The sequence below is a fragment of the Ambystoma mexicanum genome, chromosome 1p (genome assembly GCF_040938575.1).
Source record: "Ambystoma mexicanum isolate Mex_15411 chromosome 1p, UKY_AmexF1_1, whole genome shotgun sequence".
In the NCBI taxonomy this organism is placed as follows: domain Eukaryota; kingdom Metazoa; phylum Chordata; class Amphibia; order Caudata; family Ambystomatidae; genus Ambystoma; species Ambystoma mexicanum.
Genome location: NC_090921.1, coordinates 1,326,095,177 through 1,326,108,365, shown reverse-complemented (window position 1 = coordinate 1,326,108,365; position 13,189 = coordinate 1,326,095,177). Strand labels below are relative to the sequence as shown.

Below are 13,189 nucleotides of genomic sequence, written 5' to 3'. Positions count from 1 at the left end.
AACCATGAGGTTTGTGGTGGGGTAAAAGGGCGACCAGACATTGCTGCTTCCCTCTGCAGTTCCGGCACTCATATTCTTTGCTTGCCTTTTTGTCCATCTTGAAATATTTTAATTACCTGTGCTCTACTTCCTCTTCATCTGCGGTATGGGGCATGGCCTCCCGGCGAGTCACAGAACAGGCAGCAAATGGGGCGGGGAACAGCCAGCTGGAGACAGCCTTGCCAGTTGAAATCAAAACCATTAGTTAACCCCCCTATCTGCAACAAGCACCCAAACCACAGAGCCAACTAGCTGTATCCTCAAAATGCTATTCTTTTCATTGCGCTTATTTCTGCCTAACTCTCTGCAGTTTGTTAGGGATCAAATGGGACTGCCACTGGTGAAGGGAGTAACGATTTGCACTAAAGCGTACACGCCCAGCATGAGGACCCTGACTCAGCGGGAATCTGCTCGGAGCAGCACTGGACAACCTCTCCAGCACTCGTGGTGGGTAATGGTCAAATGAAGTGTGTGGAAGGCAATGAGGCGTTCACTAGAGAATATTTTCTCTTTTTAAATCACATGTCTTTCATGAACCACTGTTTCACTGCTGGTTTAATGTGGACTGTGCCCACAGGTCAAATTCTGAAGTGACTCGAACAGGCACAGTTACAAGGATGGAATGGCTCTTTCCAAATATGTGCAAACAACAGTAGAGGGCCCTCTTTGGAAACCTTGCAGCCACAGTTAGGAAAGATTTATACCTTGCTTTGAGTGAGCTGGCTGCTGTTTTCATTGTTTTTAATTATTCGAACACCTGGTGGTTAGGAGTTGGGAATATAAGAAAACTAACCATTTACTTGTTTGTGGGGTTCCATGTCGTTCCACCGCCCATTTTTATTTTGCAGCAAAAAATCTTGCAGCCCAATTTTTTTTACCCCCCCAATCTCCCTTTCAAACCTATTTGCAATCTAGTCCCCGCACTCACCTACACCTTATATCCCTCTACCCACCCACCCCATATTTTTGGATGTTTTTTTGCAGTAAAAAAATCGGCGGCAAAAAATGCTGCAAAACAAAAATCGGCGATGAATGGACCTTGTGCCGTTTGGGCATACCGCTTAATAATTTGAATATATGGTTGAAATTAACCAATAGAGGTAATTGAAGGGGTCTTGGAAAACGGTGCTGCCAGCACCAGAAGGACTTTCGTTATATATAGTTTGTGAGAATATCTCACAGGTTAACACTTGAAATAGAAGTGGCCAAGATCTTTTGAAGTTCACCTTTTCCAAGATTGAATATTTTTTCCAAGATTCAAGACATGATTTTGCAAAATTAGATGAGTCAACATACACACATAGACTGCCCAATTTTCCCAGTGATTTGCCCCAAAATTTGAAAAAAAGTGCCATGGATTTTCCCCAAACGTGTACATGGATTCACACAGAGAATGCTAGAAGGTCATAGTGTCATGTTTGGGGCTTTTACAAACATCATATTTTTTCTTATAAAGCTATAATAAAAACACAAGGGAGATTGGGGGAAATGGCAAGCCCAACCTAGAAAACATTGGGATGAAGATTCAGAATGAGTGGCTGGGAACTGATCTTACCTGATACAGTGCCTGCTTTCTTCCCAACAGAAGCACCACAACGTCTCTTGATGCAGACAAAGGCCACACCAGCATTCACAACCAAAAACACAACCACGGCAGTGCCGATGGAGGCAGCCAGCACCATTGAATTATTATCATTACCTGTGGAGAGCAACAGATGAAGAACATATGTGTGAAGTCAGCAAGGAACTTAGAGGAGACTGAGTGAGCAAACAATACATTACTAATACTATGGAACACCATGCCCAGAGAAATCAGGACCACAGAGAACCACATCACCTTCAGGAAATGACTAAAGACCAGTCTATTTAGCAGACAATGACAAGTGCTAAAGGACCAAAGAAACACACCAAGGTACGTGGTCACATATAATAGGGGCCAAACCAAGGAGGACCAGAATACCCCACCACCCACTTTCCCCACCCCTCAGTCAAGCCGCACAACTAGAGAGAACTGCAAAGAGTAGCCCGGCCAATCAACAGACAGACCCAGGGAAAGAGGCCCCACGTGCAATTCATGCACTCAGGAAAGCCCAGACAGGTAACACATTAAATTGAGGCATCCCCCTAACAATTGCTCACCACATAACTAGGGTCGTCCGGAAAATCACCAATAACAGGACAAAAAGAGACGTCACCAAACTTCACCCCTGACAAGATCTGAGGAAGTGGATTAAAAAATGGCCATCTGAGTTGTAGGGATGAGGGACAGAAGTCCTGGTGATCATTGACTTTGTAATTCCAATGGGATGGGGTGTTGCGCAAAAGCATTCCTATCTATGTTTCCATGAGTGCTAGAAACACAGGAGTAGGGCTGGGCAAAAACGTAGCTACAAAAGCAGAATGGACTCATAATGCTCATATTCCCACTCTGCTGGCAGCACAGATTTCCTGGGATATTTGGCTTGGGGTTGGATGACATGCATGTTTAACATTTTGGGGATTGTTGTGGGGTAGTGTAAAATTTTCAGCCAATCAGCACACCAGGATTTTCCAATGTGCTCTGACTGGCTGCACTGGCATTAAAACAAAGCAGAGTGCATTCAAACATTCTCTGTGCTCCTGACGCAAAGATCACCAAACAGATTGGCATTTTCATGCACCCAACAGCAAAAAATCGAATTCCACACTGCTGGCAGATTGGCACAGGGGGTGGATTTTCCCAATCGCCCATTTGACCCGCTGCATGAAAATGTCCAATTTCGCTCATGCATGCTCAGGAGGCAGCTCTTTATTTATTTATTTATTGGACATTTGTATGGCGCCTATACTCGGGTGTTTCCAGGTGCCACAAGACAAAAAGGGGTCTGGGAGCATAGAAATCATAAGAATACAACAAAGAAACGGTTATATTGGTCTTGTGACAATTCTACCATGCAAGTGCATGAACGAGGTGAAAGGTGCAAGGAGAGGGGGATAGAGGAAGAAGTGCCCCCATGGGTGGAGGCGGGCAAGTGCTGGTTGGGCTGAGGCGGCAAGTGCCAGGGGAAAGAGGGGGGAGGGGAGAAGGAGTGCAGTGGACATGAGGACTACGTTGGGATAGCCCGGGAAAGGGAGCCCAAGGGCAAGTGCTGGCAGTGGATGCTAAGGGGGGACTGGTGTGGGGGGTGGTCTGGCCCTTTTATGACTCTGAAGGGAACAGGCCCCAGTCCAGCGGCAGATTGAGGGTTTAGCACACAAGGGGAAGAGGGAAGGAGGAGGAGAATAGCATCCAAGGGGAAGAGGGAAGGAAGAGGAGAAAAGGAAGGTCTTGATAAGTTTCTGAAACTTAAGAAGATCCCGTTCAAGTCTGAGGGGGGGGGGCTGTTCCAGAGGGAGGCGCCTGCCGAGGAGAGTTCTTTTGAAATATTTCTAGTAAACTCTTGGGTGTCATCTTGCGACTTGTAATTGACATCTATTCTTAACACTCTTTTACCTGTCATCTATGACAGTTATTGTCTAACTGGTTAAAGACATGGGGACCAGCCTGTATTCCAGTTCCTAGGTTTTGAGATGGAAGGTCAGCAGGTGTTACATCTGAGCATCACTGGCATAGTACAACCTGAGCACCATGGGGATAGGAACACCACCTACAAAGACTTCAGCTTCCATTGTTCTGAGTTTGATTACCTTCACTCACTAACTTCAATAAGCACCTCAGAATTACTTAGTCCGCACAATTGCTGGTAGAAGAATATTGTTTCACACCGAATGGAAAGCTTAAACCTGAACCTCCCTTTTTTCACTTTGGGAGGCTTGAGAGATTGATATTTGGGCCTTCTTTCATCCACATTGGAGGGATGTCAAGCTGACAAGAGGACTTAGTTCAAGCCATAATTTAGCTATGAAAATTTGACAATAGGTTGTTAGGCAGAATCACATGCAGTACCCTTTGGGAACACTACATGCAATTAAGACTACAAGTGTAAGCACAATTTCACCTTTGGTACAAGCCTCTACTACACAGTAAAGTGGTAGCGATGGCTGAGCAGCCAGACTTATCTCAAGAGTTTAAGTGAGCAGTAGAACCAGTTATCCAAAGGACCAACTAATACAGTGATTCAAACAAACACTTATTCAAGGTTTCTTGGTAAAAGAATATACATTTATTTACTCAGTCAGTTAGAAAACATTACACTAGCATAAGCAGCTCAATATCACACACTAATAAACCACAAAAATACAACCGGTAGGTAAATGAACAAGTTTAGCTCCTGTGATGTGGGAGCAAAATGGCACTTCAGATATTTAATAAAGGGATAAAAAGACAAGGTTATAAGAATAGACAGCCCAAATACATTCATAGGCAGGGCAAAGGGTTTCAGTTAACTACAACCAGCAATTCTTCTCACAGGCCTTGGCCAAAGTCAATCGTTCAGAGTCTTTGTATAGGATAGCACAGTTCTGGTAGATAACAGTTAAGTCTTTGCCACAGAGTTTAGAAGAATTTGGCTAGGCGAAACGTTTGTTGAATGTTTAGGGAAGGACAAGCCTTCGAAGTTGAGGAAAGTTTCACACACTTTCTCGATGGCCGAATCACCTCATAAACATGACATCCTATTTCTGTGATCCAATCAGCTGTGGGCAAGGCGGAAACTATGCTCTGACCCAATCCTAGCATTATGGGTTTGGTTAATAAGCCTGCTCCTACCATATCCTGCAGTGATGCCATCTGGCAGGATAAATAAGGGCACCTGACAACACAAAGGGTACACACTGATTCCTGAATTTCTTCCTGAATTCCTGCGTGGCGTCCTGTTCCTGATTTATTCATCCTGCTTGATCCTGATCAGTGATTTTCATTGCAAAGCCAAGGCCTATGCATTGCTGAACCCATTTTCAGGTAGGCCTCAAATTCAAAAAATCCCAAAAACCCAAGAGAAGCATCCTGATCCAGCCTGGCTTGCTACTACTAGATGCATGCCAGCTCCATACTCGCCATCCCACTGATCTCCAGTTTCCAGCAACCAGAAGGGCTGGTCCAGTGCAGTCCGGTGACCAGAACCGCCCAGATGATCTTGTCCCACCAGATTTGCCCAGCTGTCCTTGGTTAGACCCGATCCGTGTGATGACCAGAACCCTTCACGGTCCAAAAGCCTAAATTAAAGTGGACTGTAAGTATTAATAGGAATCATAGAAAACCATAGCATACCTTGCCTTGCCTTGTCCTATTCCAATCTCTAAACCATCCTATCCTTACCTTAATAACTTGTAACATTGTCAGAATCCTTATTGCAATCCTGTTCTTGATTTATCTTGCTAAGCGCCATTTCTTCAGTCATTTTGGATCCTCCTCATTGGCACACCATCACCTTCCTTTCTGCTCACTCTCTGGCCGGCCTCCCTTGGCCCTCCTCCTATCCCCACCTGCGAGGCCAAGAACCTTGGTGTCACCTTTGATTCCACACTCTCCTTCTCTGCCCACATCGCAGATGTATCAAAAAAGTCAAACATCCTACTGCACCTCCTCAGAGGTATTCTTCCTTTCCTTTCATCCCCCCAGAAGCTCACTGTCTCCCAAGCTCTGGTTCTCTCTAAATTGGACTATTGCAACAGCCTCTTTCTTAATCTACCTGCCTTTACTCTCCGCCCTTTACAACTTATCCAAAACAGGACTGCAAGACTTGTCCTTGGCCTCAAGCCCTGGCATCGTATCTCTCCAGCTCTGAAATCTCTCCATTGGCTCCCAGTGGATGCAAGGATTAAATTCAAAACCCTCTGCATTGTCCACAAGGCTTTCTGGGGCCTGGGTCAAACATACCTTCAGCTATCCCTCTGCAAATATCTCCCATCTCGAGAACTCCGCTCCTCTACCTCTAACTCCCTCAGGGTCAGTCGTTTCTCAAAGAAAGGAGCTGGGGGTAGATCTCTGTCTTCGGCTGGGGCCTCCTCTGGAACAGCCTCCCTGCCACTCTAAAACTTGAAGAGAACCATCTCTGGTTCCGGAAGCACCTCAAAACCTTCCTCTTTGCTTCTGCCTTCTCCTCCCCTCTCCCTGTTGATTCTACTCTCCCTCGGCACCATGCACCTGGCCACCCTCTGTCCTCCGGGCCCAGGTACCTGCTCATCTTGCCACCCTCACGCACTGCCTCCGGGCCACCCCCTGCACTGGGGTCTGTATCTGTACCCATACAGCCCTCCCCTTTTCTTCCTGCACTTTCAGACCTACATGGCCTGCTGCCATATGGCCAGCACTTGCCACTTGCTGGCTGCACTCCCATTGTTTGTTGCCTTTTTATTTATTATTTTATTATTATTTTTGTTTTTTCCTTCTCGCTCCGCACTCTCCTTTTGTTCCCCCTTCCATGCACTTCTACCCCTTCCCCCTCTACCCTGCACTTGCACGTTCTCAATGTCACTGGGCCTAGTAAGAGCGTTGTTTTTGTTCTCCCCTGTTCCCCTTCCCTTGCCGCGCTCTGAAACACTTGTGTATGAGCGCGATAGAAATAAAATATCAATATCAATATCAGTCAATTTTTCTCTTATGTAAATCCTAAACTATCAATCCTATTTCGAGTGATCCGATTGGTTCTGCCAGGGCGGGCGCTGGGGATTTGGGGTTGAAGTCATGAATCAACTCCAGAGCTTACTGTGTCCCTCTTTGGTATTCTAGCCGGAATGCTCTATTCTACAGTAGAATTATAGTAAATATTTTCTTGTCCAAACTGAATTTCTTTTCTGTTTTCACTACCTGATTTTTCTAAAAACGCCTCTCATTCTACATTGTATATCTCCCTCAGTTTAATAGCTAGAGACTAAATTTCAACTCTAGATTATACCTAAGACCTATAGCTACACCCCAACCCTAAAACCTCACTCAAAAGTGTATTTCACCCATTTTTAGTGAAAACCATTTGGTTAATTTTAGGCGGGAATCAACATTTTTGCAAAGTTTAACATGTGTGATTTTTATTCAAAATTATTTTCAACCTTCCATTCAGATTCAAAGTGTTTACTTTTGCTCAAACTATAGCTCTTGATTGTTGGTATCTTTCCAATGTTGCTGCCATAGAAATTTGTACTGATTTAAGGATTTTTGCACACATTCATTGTTTTACTCAGCCATTTTCGAATGTCATTTTAAACAGTGTAAGATTTCAAATCCGTTTTTCTCTCTTGTTTGGGGAGGGAAGTTTGGATTCGAATTCTGTTTCTCATTCCTTATTCCTGATTACCTGCTGCTTCCTTGTATCTGTTGAGAATTGCTTATTTGTGGGTTGAGGAATATTGCAGGGGGAAATCCTAACTTGAGTGCTATCTTTCCAAACAAGCCAAAAGTGTTCTTTTTTCTGGTGTTTTCCATTTGTGTTGCTAAAGAGTGAATTCGAGTGCATTACATACCTCCTTATTTGTTATTGTCACCACATTGGTGATTGCTGCTCCCTATTAAAAAGTATGTTTGATTTGAATTTTAAATAAATAAATAAATAAATAAATATTACCTTTACCGACCAGCCTGATTCCTGGTCCATCGTGACCTGGGGTATTTGAAAAGGGGTGTGATATGAGTGGTGTATCACTCAAATATTGAACCTATATAAAACAAAATAAGCATTTTGGTTGTGCGCTGCATACTAGGCTGAGACCAGGCTGTATCGCCTGATTGAAATACTTAACACTATGCCATGTCTAAGCAATCCTCGGAAAGATAATGGCTGCAAACCAGCTCTTGGTGTAATTAAAGTGTTTCAACCAAGTGAGGCCTCTGCCACTTGATTCATAAGCAATATGTGTGTCATCAGACCTGTTCCTAGCACTGAGATCCTCTTAATAACAAGCATTAGGAAAGCCATCCGTTGTTTGCTTTTATATAGGCATCAGACTGCCATTTGCCAGGCATTGTCATAATTACAGAGGTACAAACACCATTTGCTAGCTGTTGCCACATTACAGACAGGTAGTACCACCATGCCAGTGCCTGTAAAATGCCTTTTCCATGCCTACAAACAGTCAAAACTCTTGGCTTTACTAATGCTTGGTTTGACAGAGGTGCAGGAAGGGGCATTACACCTCTACACATTGAGCGGGGCACCCGAGGGAAGAGAATATGGCCTCAGCAAATTACCTGTCCATCAACAGGGAACGAGCGACGTGAAAGGCACGTACTCTGGGTATAACTATCTGTAATCCATTCTGCACCATTCTCCGGAGTATAGGATAGTATGGAGTACCAAACGGGAGAAAGATATTCCACCAGTCAAACCCCTTTCCCTAGGCCCCTCCCAGTGAGTCACGTGAGTTGGATATGGTGTTGGCACAGTGCATGCTTCCATCTCCAACAGAATGCTGGTAGGCACAGGATTTGGGAAGGACATCAGCCTCATGGCAGAAGGGCTAAGAGGGATGAAGGCCATGGGGGCAATAGGACCGTCAGGTGAGCTATGTTACACAGCAAGATAAGACTACTACAAACTCTCCACCTTTAAAGAGGATGCTCGAAAGAATTAAATCGGTTAATGGTTGGCATTTCTCAGAGGTCCTTTGTAAGTACAAGTCTGAAATGCCACAGGATTGTGTCTGCCTAGCTAGGCAAGCAAAGTAGCGAGAAGATCTCACCACCTAAAGGTACTTGGGGAGAAACAGTGGCTGCCAGTGGCTGCCCATCTTATGCCTTGGAATACCTACTGCCAGGATAACAGGACGCTACACAGCTATGGATCTGGCTATGTCTGGGACAGATTTTTGACACAGATAACATGCCCCTCAGTGTTGTCAAAACTGGTTAAGAATTGAAAAGTGAAAATTACAAAACAGGAAGAGGGTCTTCTCATTTGAAGTGGCCAATTATGACCTGATCAGAAGGCTCTGATTTGGAATGAGCACATCTTCAAATGTAGAACAATGCAAAAAAGGACCCTTTCTTTTGCTATGCTTTTTATCTATGATTCATGCACACTAATATTTGCAAAATGATGTCTTTTTCTAATTTTAAGATGGCGGTAAGATACATGTTCATCCTAAGCAGAACAAGTGCAGGTGTTCTGTGAGCAAGGGCAGCAAAAGTTATGGAAGGAGGATCTGAAGTTGGTCTTCCCGTTGCATGGAACCCACCTGTCGGCAATGAGAGTCCTTCCGTCGTCGCTGTTGCTGGGCCTCGTGTTGAGCCTGTTACAGAAATGTTACAGAATTGCAAATTATTGTTGATTGAATTTTTAAATATAAACAATACAAATATGACAAAATACCAACCATAACAAATCAGGTCCATTCAAAAATGTAATGGGAGTGTAGCAACACAATTTCTTAAAAGTCTGAAAAAGCTAGCGTGTATTTCTATTTTATTTATTTATATAGCACGCCTGGCCCAAAGGCATCTGGGCGCATTTCTTGGGTTACAGTGACATGGAAATAAACATCATACATTTTCAAAAATAGTTACAGAATATATACAAATTGGTTACATAGATGTAATAGCAGCATATAGTTTCAAAATACTTACAGAATATTTACAAAATAATTACACCATAATTACAAGGTGAATGGACAAAGCAGTGAAAGCCTAGCATCGCAAAGCAGCAGAGAAGCAGTGTGGGTTATAGTGGCCAATGAGACGGATGGAAGATTTGAATGTCCTAAGCTGTAAGCCACGATTTGGCTTTACTCTTGCAAGAATGGAACGAGGATTCCGATCTGAGTGGATTGGGAAGTGAGTTCCACAATTTAGTGGCATGAACCGGAAAACTGGCCACACCGGATTTCTGAAGTTTGAACCTAGGTAGAAAGAGACAGTGAGCTTGGGCTACTCTTTGTGGGCGGCTGGATGTGTGGGGTGTGAAACGGTTCACCAGGTATTTTGGGGCCTGGCTGGCAAGACATCTGTGCGTGAGTGCTAGAGTTTTGAGGGAGATTCTTTGAAAAACCGAAAGCCAGTGTAGGCTGCGTCTGGTGTCAGAAATGTGCTGGTTCCTCGGGATGTTTAATGCTGCTCTGATCGCATTGTTTTGGGTGATCTGTAACTTGCTTTAGTCCCGTTGACTGGTCCCCAGATAAAGCACATTACAGTAGTCGATTTTCAACATGATGAGGGTTCTGGCAAGGATGGTGCATTAGCCGTGGTAAGGAATGGTCGACAAGCTGTAATGAGTTTGCATGTGTAGGCAGATGCTGAAATTACAGCATTGGTTTGTCCAGTAAGCGACAGGGCTGAATCGAGATAAATGCCTAAAGTTTTGGTAACATTGGCTACCTTAATAGTATTAAGAGAGAGGGGCGAGAGTGCACTGCTTCCTTTCTTAATAGTGTATTTCGTTTCCAATGGAATGTTATTTTGTAAATAAATATGTTTTTGGGGTGCAGCCCACTATCATGTGCCACCGTGTTGGGCACAGAAAATGAACATGGAGAAAAAGAGACCGAGGCAAAAGTGCCTTCGGTGTGGGCCGCACACCCTTGATTCCCACTAAGGGTTAATCGATTTCTTTTGTGCTCGTTATTCAGTTGATAAAATCCAACTTCAATCGTAGTTCAAAGATGTGTAAATTTTTTAATTTTTCAATTGTTGTGTTTATAAAGCTCATAAAGAATTGTGCTTAATTGGTTAAACTTCACCAAAAAAGCTAATTATCTCAGTTGAGGCAAAACAGAAAACCCATCTGGCTAATGCATTTCGGATTGTATCCTTCGTCAGAGCCAGGTTAGTGCTACACACATTATAATGCATTGTAGGTGGATTAAGAAGGTTTACAATGTTTAAGTTCATAATTGATCCGTACATCATGTGTAACAACCAGATATTCAAAAATTAACAACCAAAACAATCATAATTAACAAACAGGGCGCCCACAAGGACAAACAAATATTTGACATAAAAGTGAAATTGGAGAAAGGAGACAAAAAAACAAACAAGTAGGCATACATCATTACAGATAGTAAAAATACAATGTTTACACAGATAATGATTTTACTCTATGGTTCAAACAGTTAATGGGACTGATCAACTACATACTAAAATTGCAGGTTAAACCCTTTTGGTGACTACGGTGCTTAGAGATCAAGCTAGGCGGCGTGTGCTTACTATGCCAAAGTGTTAATTGTCGTACTATATTGTGTGAGAATACCTGTGGCTAGTTAAACATTTCACTAACCTGTATGCCAGTATGCAACCCACGCGTGCTGTCCGCGTGTGGTGTTTCTCTATGAAGCACTGCCTGGTGTGGAGAGAACAAACGTGTTATCTCCTCCGTGTAATTAGCTGCTATCAGTCTATACGCGATCTGTCTTCGCGTCGCATTGTGCAAAGGTAAGGCTTACCTGGAGCGTTGTGAGCAGCGTGTTGCTCAATCAACTCCGAACAGCGTCTGGGACTCGCGGTTCGTGTCGTTGCCCTAGGCAACGTTATGTAAACAAAATGGCCGTTCGTGTATTACCAAGTCGGCCATATTGGTAAAGGCAATATTAGAACATGAATGGCATAGAGTGTGAACTATGATTGGAAAATATAAAGAATGTAAATGTTAAGATGTTAATTGTGCATGTAAAAATATTACAGCTTCTGCGTGTTGTAAATTGTGCAGCTAGCACATGTATGTTTCTGATATTACAGCTTCTGCGTGTTGTAAATTGTGCAGCTAGCACATGTATGTTTCTGATAGTATATTTAGATCCATCGTGTACCTCATGGCTTGAGGTGTCTAATTGGCTATTAATGTAAAGTCATGTAGCGTAAAGATATACTGTCTAATATACATAAACAAAAGGTAATACAAAATAAATACTAAATAATAAATAATAAATGTTGCAAGAACTATCTGGATACAACAGTGTTTTCAAATCGGGTAGTGATTTGTACTTATTGCATGAGCATGAAACAATTTAGCATGTTCATTATTGGCATTGCACGGTGAACAAATAGTGACATTATTACAGAAAGCAGTTGAGATCGAATTCCTCATTGAGTCCTCGTGGTGCCAAAGAATCGAGACGATCTATCCAATAGGCTTCTCTTTGTTGCCTTCTTTTTTTCAGATCAGCATATATGCTTGTCATTTCCAAGGTTTCCAGAATTTGGAACTTGACTTGAGAGATGTTATGCTGCTTTGCATTAAAGTGTCTTGCTACGGCTGAATTGATGTTCTTATTGCGTATGCATGATTTATGTTCATTCATCCGAATTCTCAGTTTACGCCCTGTTTCCCCTACATAGTAAAGTCCACATGGGCAACGTATGCAGTAAATGCAGTTTTCAGTGTTGCAGGTGCCATAGCTTTTTATCATGATCTTTTCTCCCGTGTATAGATGTGGAACCAGTCCTCCTTTAATAATGTTGTTACAATTACTACAATATAAGCATGGAAATGTTCCCGTCTTTTTTAGTTTGATCCTTTTGGTTCTGGTATCTCTTGTGTTAACTAGATAATCCCGAAGGTTGCTGGATCTTTGATAAGCAAACGTTGGGGTTTCTAAGAAGAGATTCTTAGTTCTTTCGTCATTTTTAAGTATTGTCCAATGTTTATTTATACATCTTTTAATCTGCATACTTTGGGATGAATATTTAGACACATATACAAGTGATGGGGATTGTTTTTTGTCCTTTGGTACTAAAGTGCTGGTTCTTGTTATTGTTTGTACCTTTTCTTTTGCTGACTGTAGATCTTCGTTCGGGTATCCCCTATCTTTTAGTTTTTTGCTAAGTTTTTCAAGTTCTTGTTCGTACTCTCTGTCATCACTGATAATTCTTTTTAATCGCAACATTTGTCCATAAGGTAAATTCTTCAGAGTGTTTTGTGGGTGGAAACTCATACGATGTAATAGATTATTCCTGTCTGTAGGTTTTGTGAACAAAGAGGTAGTAATATGTTGGTTATTTACATTTACCAGGATATCCAGATAATGGATTCCAGGATTGCCAATTTCTGAGGTAAACTGAATACGCGGGTCTATATTGTTGATATAACTTATAAACTCATTGAGTTCTTCTCTTGTACCTTGCCAGATGCCGAATATATCATCTATATAACGCACCCATGTTTTCAATTTATTCTGCCATTCAGGTTTTTGCAAGATATGGGTCATTTCGAATTGGTACATTAACGCATTTGCGTAAGCTGGTGCCATTGTAGCTCCCATCGCTGTTCCGGAAGTTTGGATGTAAAATTCGTTCTTATGTTCAAAATAT

At 42.6% G+C, this 13,189-nt stretch overlaps 1 protein-coding gene across 1 annotated transcript in view; it reads right to left on the bottom strand.

Moving 5' to 3' along the window:
• The window catches only part of LOC138453656 (deleted in malignant brain tumors 1 protein-like), a 198,610-nt gene that overhangs the window by 82,661 nt on the left and 102,760 nt on the right, over nucleotides 1-13,189 (bottom strand). The window contains exons 3-4 of the mRNA XM_069606698.1: nucleotides 9,127-9,180; nucleotides 1,595-1,738 (exon numbers count right to left, since the gene is read on the bottom strand). Coding sequence (XP_069462799.1) covers nucleotides 1,595-1,738; nucleotides 9,127-9,180 — 198 coding nt within the window. The remainder of the gene's footprint in view (nucleotides 1-1,594; nucleotides 1,739-9,126; nucleotides 9,181-13,189) is intronic.